Here is a 17336-nt window from a genome sequence, read left to right on the forward strand (position 1 = left end):
AGAACAGGCCTGGTCTTCTTGGAAAGGTGGAGGATGTTACTTTACAGTAATATATAAATTAATTATTAACACACATATCGCTGTTGTCGGAGGAAAACCTTGTATCTCCAGTTTTTCAGTTTTTCAGTTCTTGACATAGTTTGAAAAGAAACGACCCAAAATAACTTGGAAAAAAATCTGGTTCCATTGACTTACATTAAAATTAAAGTAGGTTTTTTCCTTCTGCTGTAAAGTTACCATTTTGGAGATACAAGGTTTTCTTCCAACGTCAGCTATATATATATATATATATAGTCACTGTCGGAACAAAACCGTATCTCCAAAAAATTTTGACTTAACTTTCAATGTAAGTTAATTTAACATATCAGTTAATATATCATATAATTTCTGCTGGTCTTTTCATTATAATTTTTCACTCAGTGTACAGAACAGCAGGTGTTTTCAAATGAGGTAAAAAAAAACAATTTTTGATCTGATGATTGTTCTGATAGCAACTATATATGGTAATAAATAAAAAATGGTTCTTCAAGGGTTCTTTAGTACAGAAAATGAACCATGAACACATTTAAAGAGCCCTTTACATGATTAAAGGGTTCTTTGCGTGTTCATGGCTCTATAAAGAACCATTTTATTTACTAAAGAACAAAAGTGTGTATTTAGTAAAAGTATACTTAATATACTTTTAAATATTTCTACACATAATTTGTTTAATTATTCCAGGTAACTGTAACAGTTGGATGCAAATTTTCAATACTCTGGTCAAATTACATGTTTTGTAGATTTTCTAAGGACTTTTTTCCACCAAATATATTAAATTCAGCAAATAAACAGTAATTGTGCATCAAAATGTGCAGAAGTGTGTCTTTGTGAAGAACGTGTTCACTTAAATGAAAAAAAAATCAACACAATGTGCAATTTGAACAATTTTGCATGCAACTGTATTCATAGTTTTTCAGATTTTCAGGGTTAATTTTGAGAATCTCCAAGTAAAAATACATAAGAAAAGAAAATCTCGTCCTGATTTCGTCTGCAGGTGCACTGGAAGGACACAGCGAGTGGTGAGGATGAACGGGCTGGCAGGGCTCTAACAAACTCATCGTGTTTGCAGTTGATCAGTGGAGTGATTAGTTTGGACGCAGCCTGTTAATCTCAGACTCCATCCGCTTCTGTGTGCTGGGCGAGATGCTTCGTTTTCACAGCAGAACCTTCTCTCTGGTCTCGGGCAGCTTCAGCGCCAGCAGCCCCCCGCACACCAGCGCCACGCAGGACAGCAGGATGGGGACCGCTTTGGTGATGCCCACAAACGAGGCGAAGATGGAGCTCCCCAAGATAGCAGCCAGCTTACAGATGGCGTTTAGCAATCCGAACGCGGTGGCTCTGTAAGGACGAGAGGTCGGGGTAGGTGATGTGATAAAAGTATAATATTGGAATACTTCAAGATAATTTCTCAATATATGATATGGCACAATATTTAATTTTTGATCAGATCGAACAGAGAAAAAAGAGCCAGTATTATTACATAAAAAAATGCTGTTATAAACTATGAAAACAATAATTTTTATTTAATATTTCACTCTAAATCCAGTTAAACGGGACTAATTTTGCTTTCTTTATAATGAAACATGCAGTTGATGAGTTTCTACGAGTACTGACGATACACACGATATGTTCAGAAATGCATATTGTATTGTGACATCATTTATAACAATATCACGATACATATTGCCCAGCCCTAACGAGAGGAAAGTCAGGTGTATATATAAGATAATACGCTTGCGTAAAGAAGGAGAAAATCTGAGAAAAAATAGTGAGAAAACAGGAGTTTCCAAAACTGGAGCTCAAAAACTGATTAAAAGCTACAGAGAAAATGAGGCTCCTAACAACCACCTGGAAGAGCTGGTCGACCCCAAAACTGCCCCCATCAGATAAACAGCACTTAAAGCTTTCATCTTTGAGAGAGAGGAGAAAATGAAGCTGTGTGTGTGTGTGTGTGTGTGTGTGTGTGTGTGTGTGTGTGTGCTCTGTTGTAAGTACCCTGGCGCAATACAGCTGCCGCTTTATGTCATTTGTTCGTTTTATAGTTGTTTCGTTTGTGTGCATGTTTTGATGTTTCCCTTCTGGCTGAGGAGTTTGCTGTTATGTCCACTGAGGTGGCGACCGAGAGCGACTGTCATGGCTTAATGGTGTCTTTGGCTGGCTGTTTGGGTGACGCTACATCATTGCTGTGGTGAGCCCTGGACCGGCCACTTGAGTGACGCGGCTATGAGGCTGCCTGGATCGGGGACCTGATCGATGCTACATCGCAGCTACGTGGCTGTCTGGGCCGGCTGATTGGAGGTGGTGTTCGGCTGCATGTGCAGCGCTATGCCGCAGCAACAAGGCCTCTCGGGCCGGCTGCCTAAGTGATGCTACATCGCAGCTAAGTGGCTGCCTGGGCCGGCTGATTGAGTGACACTACACTGCAGCAATGAGGCTGCCTGGACTGGTGGTGTTTGACTGCTGGAAAACGCTGACCCTACGTAGCTAAGGACATTTTCGGCCTTCGAGGCTTCCCGTGACTCTTTACTGTGGTTAGTGGAATCAGCCCCCTCTCTAGCTGTGGGAACTGTGGAGTGATGATGATGACAATCCACAGCCATCTTTCCACTGTGAGAAGACGACTCAGCGCTGTGGGTCTGAAAGGATGTGTAGCTGTCAAGAAGAACCTCACTGAGAAAAGGAGACGGACACATCAAACAAAGAAGCTGAACAATGGACTGACCACCCCAGAGTCCAGACCTCAACTCTACTGAATGTGTTTGATTACTTCAGAAAATGATCAACCAGCTTCTAAGACTGAACTGTGGAGGTGTATCTGCAGATTTCTTGGAGAAAGACTTTTTTTACTGATGTAAGCGGAGGTAGCGCTACCTTTTGGAGGCGGGGTACAGCTCCACAGTGATGACCTCGATGCCGTTCCAGGCTGCCACGCTGACACCGCAGAACAGACACTGCCAGGCTATGATAGCCGCCTGACTGAAGCTCATGAACAGGAAGAAGGTGCAGCCAGCTGAGATGAGCATGGAGCCTCCTGCAGACAGAGAAGACACAAGACGCTTTAATCTTCTTTCTCTAAAACCTTTCTATGTTCAGGAAATGGAACATTCTAAATCTGCTTTACTTTACGAAATGAACTGTCAGCGCAAATATTACAGAAAACACAAGTTTAGAGAAGAAAACAGAGACAGAGAGGTCTGTGGTTGTCGACTGAAGGAATTCACCAGGATCTCCCTTCTGTTATGATTAATCTTAAAAATACTTATACACTTCAATCTAAAATCAATTACACTGTATGTGTATACATACTAGATACATGATAATCCCAGTGCACATGTTCCATTCTGTGCAGATACACTGATCAGGCATAACATTCTGACCACCTCCTCGTTTCTACACTCATTGTCCATTTTATCAGCTCCACTTACTATATAGGTGCACTTTGTAGTTCTACAGTTACAGACTGTAGTCCATCTGTTTCTCTGATACTTTGTTAGCCCCCTTTAACCCTGTTCTTCAGTGGTCAGGACCCCCATGGACCCTCACAGAGCAGGTACTATTTGGGTGGTGGATCATTCTCAGCACTGCAGTAACACTGACATGGTGGTGGTGGTGTGTTAGTGTGTGTTGCGCTGGTCTGAGTGGATCAGACACAGCAGTGCTGCTGGAGTTTTTAAACAACTCAGTGTCACTGCTGGACTGAGAATAGTCCACCAACCAAAAATATCCAGCCAACAGCGTCCTGTGACCACTGATGAAGGACTAGAGGATGACCAACACAAACTGTGCAGCAGCAGATGAGCTATCGTCTCTGACTTTACATCTACAAGGTGGACCGACAAGGTAGGAGTGTCTAATAGAGTGGACAGTGAGTGGACACAGTGTTTAAAAACTCCAGCAGCATTTCACCCTGCAAAGAACCATTTATGCATAAAATTCTTCTGTACAAAACTAAAGGATGTAGCTAAAAATCAATTTAAAATACCACCACTACTACCACACTCTAAAAAAGGTGGTTCTTCAAGGGTCTTTGATCATGACAATGGTCCTATATATACCATGAGCACTCAAAGAACCATGTGCATGATTAAAAGGTTCTTTGCATGGTTCAATGGTTCTTCACATTGACAGAGAATGTGTTGTATATGGTTCTGTATTGCACCAAAAAGCGTTCTTCTATTGTTATGATGATGTCAAGCTTGTCACAGTAGTAGAACCGTTTTTGGTGCTATGTAGAACCATATATAACTCATTCTCCATCAATCTGAAGAAGCATTTCACCAGGCAAAGAAGATATATTCTGGTTCTATGTAGAAATATATATAGATTTAAATATATAGATATGTAGAAATATTGTCTTTACTGAAGAACTCTTGAAGAACCATCTTTTTTAGGCGAATAGTTGTAGTAGTAGTACTATTTTAAATGGATTTTAAGCTAGAATCTGAATCCTGGGGCATGTTGTCCTTAGAAAACTGGAGATTTATGGAAAACGATTTCCAGAAACTGAGATTTGCAGAAAATAAGTTTGCAATCTATTACAAATGCACAGTGAGCCTGTGACGGATTGAAAGGAGCATAAATGTCTGCACTGACTATAAAACAAAATCAATACTCATCCATAGAGCACCAGCTGATGAAGCACATCAGCTCCACCACTTCTGCTGAAATCCAATCAAATCTGATCATACTGAAGGTTCACTGTGCTTCAAAAGATTCAGGTCAGAGGCCCAGCTCACCTATCATTCTGATCCTGCCGATTTTATCCATGAAAAGTGCTGATATGATGTTCCCGGGCAGCACAGCCAGGCTTCCCAAGAAGCTGACCAAGTAGATGAGAACATCATTCTCCTCCTCGAAGTTCAGATGACAGCCTTTCTTAGTGTTTAAGAAGCTGGTGTTCTCCATTCTGCAGTCGATGAACCTCTCCTCATACAAATCTGTGGAAATAATGAAGACATGATCGACCTGCTGTTCCGAGATCTTCAGGATTTTCATCACAGAACATCTCCGATACCGAACAGCCCTCACCAGTGTTGTAGAAGACGGTGGATCTAATGGTGCAGTTCTCGAAGAACGTGTTTGTGGACTTGATGTCCTCAAAATAACAGTCCTCGAAGAGCGAATTCTCAAACTTCACCGACTTTATCTCGATGTTGACGAACCTGAGAGAGAGAGATCATTGTGTGTTAAGCACTGTCATGTAATCCAGCTGTGCTCAAAGCTTCTTCTGAGATTTACACTCAAAACATTAAGCTTTTCAAAATGCTTTTATTACAAATGAGCATTGTTTCGGGAGTGTTTCAGGTAAGGTCCAATGCAGGGCAGCCCATCGTTAGGGGCAGTCATGGGCTGGAGGTTAGGGAACCAACCCTGTAACCAGAAGGTCGCCGGTTCGATCCCCTGAGCTGACAGTACATGACTGTCTACTGTTAGGTGCAAGACACCTAACCCCCAACTGCTCCCTGGGTGCTGTGGATAGGGCTGCCCACCACTCTGGGCAAGTGTGCTCACTGCCCCCTAGTGTGTGTGTTCACTAGTGTGTATGTGGTGTTTCACTGCACGGATAGGTTAAACGCAGAGGTGAAATTTCCCCATTGTGGGACTAATAAGGGTCACTTAATCTAATTAATCAGAACAGAGCTCATTTACATACATCAGTCTTAGAGACACAGTAACAAAAACAGCCTATTTAATTCTAAGGGATACAGAGAGGTCATATACGGTCATATAAAAATGAATTACGGCTGTTTTTGGTTCATTTTGTTTCACTCACCAATACGTCACAGTACAGAAGGAGAATGAGATTTTATATCATATTTCCACTGACTAATAATGGTTTGGACGAGAAAACTGCAAATCATTATTTAAGCAAAAAACAATAGTAGAACCATTTTTGGTGCTATATAGAACCATATACAGCACATTCTCCATCAGTCTGAAGAAGCATTTCTTCATGCAATGAACCTTTTAAACATGTGAATGTTTCTTTGAGTATTTTAAGTAAATTGATTGTTAGCTAGAACCCGAATCCTGGATCATGTTGACCTTAGAAAACTGGAGATTTATGGGAAACGATTTCCAGAAACTGAGATTTGCAGAAAATAAGTTTGCAATCTGTTACAAGTGCAAAGCGAGCCTGTGATGGACTGTAAGGAGCATAAACGTCTGCACTGACTACAGCACAGGATGCTTTTCTGAACATGTCCTGTTTATCGTCAGTGCTTGTAGAAACTGACCAACCACATGTTTCATTATAAAGAGAGCAAAATTCATCCTGATTAACTGGATTTTGTGACAAATACTGAATAAAAATCATTGTGTTCACAGCTTTTGATAGTATTTTTTAAAAATGGGGCTCTACTGTTTCTTTTTTCTCTGTTCCAACTGATCAGATCAGTCTGAAAAAATAAATATTATGACATATTGATTATCGTGAAAACTTTCTTGAAGTGTTGCAATATTATATTTTTGCTATTATCGCCCACTTCTAGCTGATCACCAGCAAATCGCTGCTGTCGGAACAAAACCTTGTATCTCCATTTTTGTAGTGTTTTCAGTTTTTGATATAAATTTGATATAAAATCCTTTACATTATGTGTAAATTTCAGGATGAATGGACCAAAAGAAACAACCCAAAATGACTTGGGGGGGGGTGTCTGGTTCCACTGACTTCCATTAAAAGTAAAGTAGGTTTTTTCCTTCTCCTTTAAAGTTACTATTTTGGAGATACCAGGTTTTCTTCCGACAGTGGCGATATGTCATATTGTGGATGCTGCAGCATGAACATGATGGGTGACCAGCTAAACCAGCACCAGACCAGCAACTCATGCTGGTCTGTGCTTTTTTTAGCAGGGTTGTGGCAAATGATTGAGGTCTTACTTACTTGTCATTGATGTATTCTCCTCCTTTGTGCACCTGGTTCTCCAGAGAGAAGTTGAAATGGAACCGCTCGACCTTCTCCCCGTGGAACACCTTCACCTTGGATTCGTACTCCTCGTACTGTAGATGCTTGATCATGTCCGGGAACCACACGGCCAAACCGTAGTAGCTAAAACACAGCATCACAAACATTGGCAGAAATATTAGAACCCCCAAAACGCACTCGCACAAACGCCTTCCTATGCAATGAGCATCACACTCTTAAAAAAGAGGGTTCTCAAAGGGTTCTTTATATGGAAACAAAGAGGGTTCTGCTATTGTTAGGATCTCAAGCTTGTCATAATAGAAGAACCCTGTTTGGTGCTATATAGAACAATCTGTAACACATTCTCCATCAAACTGAAGAACCATTTAATCATGCAAAGGGTTATTCGAGTGTTCAGGGTTCTAGAATCATTTTCTTTACTAAAGAACCCTTGAAGAACCGTCTTTTTTAAGCGACACAGACGTCATGAAAAATGAGCTGTCATGCTAAAGCTAATTGCTCGGTCTTGCCCTGAATTGTAGTGATTAGTATGTTTTTATTTTGTGCTACTGAAAAAAAATCATCACAGACCAGCATGAATTCCATTCTGGTTTATGCTGGTTTGTGCTGGTCTGGCACTGGTTTAGCTGGTCACCCAGGATGGTCATGCTGGTTGACCAGCATACCAGCATCCAAACATGACTTATACTGTTTCTAGCAAAGCACTGAGATAAACAAATTGCAAGGGATGTTCACAAGGCTTCAAATGACCCTTTCATTGTACACTCTTACTCCTCAAGGGTTCTTTAGAAAAGGAAATGGTTCTATGTAGAACCATGTCTTTTATATAGAACCATTAGCATGCATAATGGTTCTTTGCATGGTGAAGTGGTTCTATCCATCTATTGTAATATAATAGTGTAGAACATTCTCGATCAATCTGAAGAACCCTTTTATGATACATAGATAGTTCTTCAAGGGTTCTTTAGTAAAAGTAATGGTTCTACGTAGATTTAATGCTTAAATGGTTGGTGAAATTGTTCTATATAGCACCAAAAAGGGTTCTGCTATTGTTACGATGTCAAGCTTGTAACAATAGAAGAACCCTTTACTTTGCTACACAGAACGCTTTTTAAAAAGGTTCCCTACAGAACCATATACAGCACGTTCTACATCTGTAAATCTGAAGAACTCTTTAATGGTGCAAAGAACCCTTCAGTCATGCAAAGGGTTATTTGAGTGTCCATAGTTCTATACAGATCTTTGAGGAGGAGGATCCTAAAGAATCCTTGAAGAACCTTCTTTTTTAAGAGTGTACATTAGCTATTGCTTTATCTAGAATATTCCAAACTCCATTCTAGCCAACTATACCATGTTATTTGGTGCTATGTTGAGCTGGATGCTGCAGTGCGCTGCTGGAGAACAGTATTGCAGTAATGACTGTGCATGACTGTACACTCTTAAAAAGATGGTTCTTCAAGGGTTCTTTAATAATGATAGTGGTTCTATATATAACCATGAACACTTGAACCATTTGTATGCTCTGCATCATGATCAGGTTCTTCAGTTTGATGGAGAATGTGGTATACCTGGTTCTATATAGAACCTTTTCGAAAATGTTTCTATATAGTACCAAAACTGGTTCTTCTATTGTTACAAGCTTGACATTGTGACAATGGCAGAACCCTTTTTGGTGCAATATAGAACAATTTCACCATGCAAAGAACCATTTAAGCATGAAGTTGGTCTATGTAGAACCATTCCCTTTACTAAAGAACCCTTGAAGAACCATCTTTTTAAAAGTGAAGTCTGAAAGTCAGAACTGTGTAAGGGTCCGGCCTGCGCCGCTGGCCACCAGCAGCGTGCAACGGCGGTGAGGTGCCATAAGCTTAGGGAACTTCAATTCCCAGAAGCCCTCGGGCTGATTAGGCCTAACCTGGCACACCTGTCGACTCCTCTACTTAAGGCTGTGGCAAACAGCAACACTTTGTCACACCTTTGTAGAGGGGTGAGCGATATGGTACTTAGCTCAGGTGGGTATTTAAATAAAAAGAAAGGGGAGAATAAAAGAAAAGGAAAGGAAAGGAAAGAGGGCTGGAAAAAACAAAAGAGAGAAATTGTCCCAAAACTACTTAAAACCAAAAGAAGGCTTGAACAAGAAACGACTCCGAGCCATAAAAAGGTGTTTGCTCCAGCCTTTGTTTGAGCACGCTGCTTTCAGTGTCCCCTTTGTTTGCCTTTTCCCGCCTTTTTATTTCCCATTTGTTGAAGTGTTTTTCCCAGTTTTCCCTGTGCTTCCCGGTAGCACAGCAGTAACTCCTCGGACCGCCAATGAGTACATCTGTGGTTCGAACCTGGCTCTGAGCCACCTCAACCCCAACAAGCATAATCCCTCAATTCACACTCCATCACCTCATTATATTCATTTAAGACCCTTTCTCACGGGTTTTCCTCTCTGCGCTTGGGTCTGGTTTAAAGACACAAAACACAAGCTTGACATCGTAACAATAGCAGAACCCTTTTTGGTGCTATATAGAACCGTATGCAACACATTCTCCATCAATCTGAAGAACGCTTTCACCACGCAAAGAACACTTTAATCATGCACATGGCTCTTTTGAGTGTTCATGGGTCTATATAAAACCATTGTCATGACTAAAGAACCCTTGCAGAACCATCTTTTTTAAGAACGTAGCAAAACTGACAGGGAAAGTCACATAATAACACTGGAGACAAAAAGTGTTGTGCATTTGTTGCCACATTGAAGTTGGTGGCTCTCATTTAACCAGTTTAAGTTGTTGATTGTTTTTTTTTTTGGTCAGACTGAAATGAGTCTAGAATCGGAGTTGATTAGTATGTGTTGTAGTGAGATGATAGCAGAACCTTTAGAGTGCTAATAGACTTACATAGTGACTATTTGAATGATCATTCGTGTTCACACTGTTCTGAACTTGATCAATGCCTCAGATTTTTTCTCTGCGTCGGAATCAGTTTGTCTTTTTCGTACAGATTAATAATGACTGAGTGTCTCTGTTTACATGCAAAGACTTTTGCCAGTCTGATTGAATACATTCTGATTACAGATTAAGACTGAGGTGTTTATTTTCTACTCAACAATCTGACGGAAAATCTCCGTCATGTTACCATGACAACAAGCATCATGTGAGTCCGGTCAGAGTGAGATGAGCAGCAGTGAGCAGTGCTTGTGTTTTTACTGACTTTAAAATGATGTCAGACTCAGTAAAACGTCCTTCACATGTCCTTATTAAAGAAGGCCGAGAGGAAGACGTCGTGTTCTGAGACACATAAGCTGGACGTCCGTCCCACCGCCGTCTTTTAAAGATCAGAGCATAAACTTCGTCTCCTCTGCAGACCAGTTTCTGCTCCGCCATGTTGAACGGTATAAACTTTCACTATGACGCGACGAACATGATCAGAATGGACTTAAACTTTCCGATAGGGAATGTAATCAGATACAGGCGTTTACACGGATATTATCCTTTTATTTAACGGATTATTTACAGGATTACTCACCTCGATCAGTCGGATAGAAACTGTATTCCAAATGGCCTCAATCGGACTAGACTATTCCGATTGAGGTGTTTATATGGACGGATTCTATTCGGATTGAGCTACTAGTCGGATTATTAACGGATTATCAGACTGCATGTAAACGTGGTTAATGACTGCATAGATGCCCTTTAAATATTAGCTTACCTGAATGCCATTGTGAACCAAATGATAGCCATGAGGAGAGTCGCAAGTCTCAATTCAGGAGCCAAGAGGGAAACAACGTTCTTCAACACCTGTAGATAAAAAATAATATTTAAAACAGCAGCACTGTATGGATAAATATGTAAGGTTTTTACAATGGTGCTAACATTTTAGACTTCTTTAGCCCATAATAAAACCTTATCATGACCTCATTATGAGATTAGCTTAAAGGTTTACCAGCTTGACCAGGGTCACTGTGCGGACCACCCATCTCTGGAAAGCTGTACCAGTGGAGCTCTGAATCTCGAAGAACTCGTCCTCTTGGGTCTTTGGAGTCTTGATTTGAGACACCTGAGCCGCAAAGAGTCAAAGCTGGTTCAAACGGTCGTGGGGGAAGTGGGATTATATTACTGCTAGCATGCGAGGATCAACCATGAGGTCCATAACGGAGCCTTAAAGTACAAGAAAGTGTTGCGCTGGCGGTGTTAGCTGATGCTAGAACTCACCGTGAAGACTCTCTCAGGTTCTCCCTTTGCTCTCCAGTTGATGTCGTGGACGTGCTTCAGGATCATCCAGGCCTCGTCATGTTTAGCGTGCTGAAACAGACATGAGCACGACTGCATGAGTGATGAGAAGCAGCTTAGGGCTTTTCTTCCCTGCACACCTAAAAGGAAGGTTCCTCATGAGTTCTTTAGTAAAGAGGATGGTCTTGTACAGAACCATGAACACTCAAAGAACCCTATGCATGGTTAAAGTGTTCTTTGCATGGTGAGAGGGGTTCTTTAGATTGACATAGAATGTGCTGTAGATGGTTCTATGTAGAACCTTGTTGAAAAGTGTTCTAAGTAGCACCAAGGAGGGTTCTTCTCCTGTGACAAGCTTGACATCTTAACAATGGCAGAACCCTTTTTGGTGCTATATAGAACCCTTTCATGCTTAAATGGTTCTTTGCATGGTGAAATTGTTCTATGTAGCACCAAAAAGGGTTCTGCTATTGTTACGATGTCAAGCTTGTCACAGGAGAAGAACCCTTTTTGGTGCCATTAAAAACTCTTTTCAAAAAGGTTCTATATAGAACCAAATACAACACATTCTCCTTCAATCTGAAGAACGCTCTGCCCTGCAAAGATCCCTTTAATCATTTGAATTGTTCTTTGAGTGCTCATAGTTCTTTACTAAAGAACCCTTGAAGAACCATCCTTTTTGGTAGAAGCCATTGAAAGTCTCTGCTGCTTCCTGCTGGCGTCCAATAGTCACTAATGGTGTTTAGTGTTTCCTGATGGATTGATATCACACTGTAAAGGGCTCTAAGGGTTTAACAGGTGGTCTGGAATGCATGTAATGGTTTCCTAATGGGATCTAAAGGTGTCTTACATGAAAACCATTAAGCCAATTCCCATTAGAGAGCAAAACCATCAGATTTCAATGGTTCTAATGGTCTTTTTTCAGCAAGGTTAGTTAGTGCAGCAGCGTAGACTATTAACATTTTAGTTTCATCTTCAAGTAAAATAGAGCAGCATGTGTTCTGGGTATTTTATGAGTAATTAAAAGTAAATGTAATAACTTTTACATTCAAAACTACATTTTGCATGTATATTTTAGCATCATGTAGAGGAAGCGTTAAACGAGGCCATATTTCTGCTACAGGAAGTGCTCTTAATTAGAACCACCAGCACAAAAATAGCAGGTAAGTCACCTAAAGCCATAACAACAACATTAATCTCTTTATACAGAGGGGGGCGGGGCATGCGGCGCAGATCTGCATACACACCCCTTAAGCTCCTTTCCCCACATATGGAGCCAGGGGGCACCACCACAACATACTGAAGATGCACACATTTCCTACATTCTCTCTGACCTCTGTAAGAAGTGAATTCTAGACCTTTTATGTTAGAGACTCACTGCCCTGGTTGAACTGAGTTTTTGTTTGTTTTTTGGTGGAGTTGACCTTTTGACCTCATACCTCCAGCAGGAAGCGTGGGCTCTCAGGCATGAACATGAGGCCGATGAGGGCAGCGATGGCCGGCAGAGCGCAGACCAGCACGAAAACCCTCCAGCTGTGGAACTGAAACTCTGTTCCCATACTGAACCCCCAACCTGCAAACACACAGACCCAGAACATACAGCGTTTAGCAGCACACCAACAACAACAGAGCACAAGAAAACAGTGCTGATAACAGCCTGGTGGAGCAGCGTGTATATACTTAAAGAAATACTGTACTATATGCATAATGGATTATATTGTGAGCGTGTACTATACTGTTATATACAGTTGTACTGTGCTGCACTTTACTGTTATATCCAAGTGTACTAGGCTGTACTACACTATAATATAGTGTACTATGCTGCACTATAGTGTTATTTCCAAGCATACCAGGCTGTACTATAGTTATTTAGTGTACTATGCTGTTCTATACCATAATATAGTGTACTATGCTGTATATTACTGATATGTTGTGTACTATGCTGTACTTTATTCTTATATCCAAGTATACCCAGATGCACTACACTGTTATATAGTGTACTAAGCTGTGCTATACAATAACAAAGTGCTATACACTATATTGTGTACTGTGCTGTACTACACTGGTATATAGTGTACTATGCTACACTATTGCATAAATAGTATGCCATGCCATGCTGTACTATACTGGTATATAATGTACTATGCTGTACTATACTGTCATTTCCAAGTATACCAGGCTGTACCGTCCTGTTATAAAGTGTACTATGCTGTACTATACCGCAAACAGTATACTCTGCTGTACTTTACTCATATATGGTGTACTATGCTATACTATACTGTTACATCCAAGTATACCAGGCTGTACTATACTGTTATATGGTGTACTATGCTGCACTTTATCATAATATAGTATACTATGCTGTACTTTACTGATACATGGTGTACAATGTTGTACTTTATTCTTATATCCAAGTATACTCGGCTGTACTATACTGGTATATAATGTCCTATGCTGTACTACACTAGTATATAACATACTTTGCTGTACTATACTGGTATATGATGTACTATGCTGTACTATACTGTCATTTCCAAGTATACCAGGCTGTACTTTTCTGATATATTGTGTACTATTCTGTGCTACACTGTTACATCCAAGAATACTAGGCCGTACTATACAGGTATATAGTGTACTATGCTTTACTTTACCATCATATAGTATAGCATATTATGCTATGCTGTACTACAGTGTACGACGCTGTACTATACTGTTACATAGTGTCCTATATGCTATTATACTGTTATATAATATGTTATGATGAGCTGTACTGTTACATAATGTATCATTAAAGGCAAAAGAGGTTGTGTGTTACAGTGATGGTGGGTAAGGGTGTTATTAGGCATGACATGAAGAAAGAATTAAATGGTCGTACAACATAAAATATAGTTAAACACAATGTTTTATAGTTATTTAGTGCACTATACTGTGTGGTTATGTAGTTCTGGGGATGATATGCTGTTGAACAGTGTGTACAGTACCGTATCGGGGGATGATGCCCCAGGCGCTGAAGGAGGCGTAGATGCCACCGATCATCCAGAACATGCAGAGCCAGCTCAGGTGCTCTCCTCTCTTATCCATCTGCAGGAACTCTGAGAAGTACGAGTACACGATGGGCACGGAGCCGCCAATCCTGCAGAACACAAACACATTTCCTCATGCAAACTCACCGTAAATGACTTCACATCCCATCTCAGTCCAGTCTTATTTATTTCAGCTTCTTTTTTCACTGTAGATACTAACACTGTGTTTTGAACAGGGATGGTTTTACAAAGTGCAGAGCGAGTGAACTTTCTTCCTCTTTGTCCTTGCTAAGATCTGCCCCTGTTCTCTGTAGCTGATCAGGTCTCTGCAGGGGTTCTAGCTAATCATCCATCAGCTGCCAAATGTCCTCCCATCCCTGCTGGTCCAATCTTAGCTAAAAAATCAGTAAAATATATCTGTTTTATCTAAATTTCCATTACACGTCAATGAATATATGCAGTATTTAGTGTCTGAGGGCACATATTTACAGCTTTTGGTTATTTTCTCATTTTTTAATATTTTTGTAGGTTCTGCTACCTGTTCTGCACCACATGCAGTCTATCTGAGCTATAATTAAACTGGGCTGGCCGCTGGGGGAGGAAGCCATATGTCCTGACATGCCTTACTCACACCAGGGTGTGGTGTCAGATTGTAGAGAGCAAGTCATAATCACACCATCATCAGCCTCGCCACCTTTATGCCTCCCATAATGTTCACTATGTTAGGTATTGTTTATTGCTGACTGTTTTATGGGAACAAAAATCTGGAAATCTGAATCTTTGTGTATGTTCTGAATGTTTCTGCTCTCCTCCGTTCTCTCGGGCAGCTTTTCTCTGGTGGAGAAAAAACTCTTTTGCTTATTTTGAAAGGCATTTTTTTTCTTTGAACATTTGCGTGTAAAAAAGATGGTTCTTCAAGTGTAATGTAGTAAAGAAAATGGTTCTATGTACAACCATGAACACTCAAAGACTCTTTCGCAAGGATAAAGGGTTCTTTTCATCATGAAAGGGTCATCTACAGCACATTCTCCATCAATCTGAAGAACACTTTCTCAATGAAAGAACCCTTTAATTATGCAAAGGGCTCTTTGAGTGTTTGCGGTTCTATATAGAACCAATTTCTTTGAAAACCCTTTGAAAGCCCATCTTTTTAAGAGTGTATTTGCTTATGTGTTGTATATGGTTCTATATAGAGCCCTTTTGACAAGGGCTTTATAGAGCACCCAACAGGGTTCTTCTGTTGTAACAAGCTTCATATTGTAACAACAGCAGAACCCTTTTTGGTGTTATGTAGAACCCTTTTCAAAAGGGTTCTTTATAGAACCATACACAACACAGATGAAAAGAACCTTTTAGACATGCAAAGGGTTCTTTGAGTGTTCATGATCCTATATAGAACCATTTTCTTTACTAAAGAACACTGGCAGAACCATCTTTTTAAGAGTGTGGTTTAAGGCAGAGGTCTTCAAGTATAGATACTGAATCCAGTGTCCGGTCCTGGATTTTGTAGTTGCTGGTAGGTGTGACACTTAGTGGCCAATCGGTCGCATCAACAGGTCAGTTAACTGCCAGTAATACCAAAATCCAGGACCGGAAACTGGATAATGGGATTAAATGCCTGGACTTGAAGACCTTGGTTTAGTGCATTTGGAGTGTTTGGGCCAAAGAACAGCACTTCGGAAAAGTCAGAGACCACCTTCATCAGAAAACACAGAAAACATGTTCATTAACTTAAAATGATACAGAATCCTCAACTACTAAATATAATATCAGCTGTGAGTCAGTGAGTCACTCTTTCCCTTCATTCCAGCTTCCATTCTTTCCAGGAGACTCACTTTCAGTTCCTCAGAGAATCTGCAGACACATCTCCACAGTTCAGTCTTAGAAGCTGGTTGATCATTTTCTGAAGTAATCAAACACATTCAGTGGTGTTGAGGTCTGGACTCTGGGGTGGTCAGTCCATTGTTCAGCTTCTTTGTTTGATGTGTCCGTCTCCTTTTCTCAGTGAGGTTCTTCTTGATCAGCTACACATCCTTTCAGACCCACAGCGCTGAGTCGTCTTCTCACAGTGGAAGGATGGACAGAAGCACCTGTGGATGTTTTCAGATCTGAAGCAGCTTGATTTTCTCCTCTCTCTCAGAGATGAAAGCTTTAAGTGCTGTTTATCTGATGGGGGCAGTTTGGGGGTCAACCAGCCTCATTTTCTCTGTAGCTTTTAATCAGTTTTTGAACTCCAGTTTTGGAAACTTCACTTATTTGTCTTTGACTTTCTCCTTCCTTACTATCGTATATCTGATCTCCTCATAAATATCTCCTGAAATTTTTCAGGGAGGTGTTGAATATATCTACTCTAAGTGACTCTGAGTCATAATTTAAATGTATAATAAGAGTCTGGAAGAGACGGTTTAACCGTGCAGTTATTTTTTATTAAAAGATCTGTTATATCAGGCCTTTCAAAGGTATTAGGGAAGCTATCTTGGGACTAAAGCTATTAAAATCATTAAAGTCATTAAAGGCATTAAGATTTCTCTCTCTCTTTCTCACCCGATGCCGGAGAAGAGCCTGAAGAAGATGAAGGAGCCGTAGCCCTGGGCGAAGGACGAGAGGAAGGCGGCGATGCAGTTGATGGCCAAAGCGATGATCAGACACTTCCGCCGGCCGACTTTGTCCGCCATTCCACCCCAAATAAACGCTCCAAACATCATTCCCAGGAACACTATCAACCCTGGAGGAGACATCGCAAAGCAGTCACATTTCAATTATATATATATATAGTATATATACATATATATATATATATATATATATATATATATATATATATATATATATATATAACAATAATATCTCATTTTATTACAAATATCAAAGCCTTGCTTCTCCATTTGTTTGTAATTTTTTTACATCATTTAAAATTACCAGCTGCCCTTTACAGTCTGTCAGAATGTCATGATGAATGGACCAAAAGAAATGGTCCAAAATTAACTGGATAAATAAATAATGGAATAAATAAGTTCTCCAATGACTTCAATTAATAGTTAAAAACTTTATCCTTCTCCTGTAAAGTTACCTTTTTGGAGGATAAAAGGTTTAGTTCTGAGAGCGACGATACGTAAGAACCCACATGTACAG

At 40.3% G+C, this 17336-nt stretch overlaps 1 protein-coding gene across 1 annotated transcript in view; it reads right to left on the bottom strand.

The window, feature by feature from the left end:
* Positions 1 to 1005: 1005 nt before the first annotated feature.
* sv2bb (synaptic vesicle glycoprotein 2Bb) overlaps positions 1006 to 17336 on the bottom strand; it is a 77315-nt gene continuing 60984 nt past the window's right edge. Inside the window, exons 4-14 of the mRNA XM_036564923.1 lie at positions 16749 to 16929; positions 14163 to 14314; positions 12621 to 12754; positions 11164 to 11253; positions 10895 to 11008; positions 10661 to 10749; positions 6923 to 7087; positions 5068 to 5201; positions 4776 to 4976; positions 2911 to 3070; positions 1006 to 1377 (exon numbers count right to left, since the gene is read on the bottom strand). Of these exons, the coding sequence (XP_036420816.1) occupies positions 1194 to 1377; positions 2911 to 3070; positions 4776 to 4976; positions 5068 to 5201; positions 6923 to 7087; positions 10661 to 10749; positions 10895 to 11008; positions 11164 to 11253; positions 12621 to 12754; positions 14163 to 14314; positions 16749 to 16929 (1604 nt within the window). The 3' untranslated portion in view covers positions 1006 to 1193. The remainder of the gene's footprint in view (positions 1378 to 2910; positions 3071 to 4775; positions 4977 to 5067; positions 5202 to 6922; positions 7088 to 10660; positions 10750 to 10894; positions 11009 to 11163; positions 11254 to 12620; positions 12755 to 14162; positions 14315 to 16748; positions 16930 to 17336) is intronic.

Source organism: Colossoma macropomum, unplaced genomic scaffold, assembly GCF_904425465.1.
Source record: "Colossoma macropomum unplaced genomic scaffold, Colossoma_macropomum, whole genome shotgun sequence".
Taxonomy (NCBI): domain Eukaryota; kingdom Metazoa; phylum Chordata; class Actinopteri; order Characiformes; family Serrasalmidae; genus Colossoma; species Colossoma macropomum.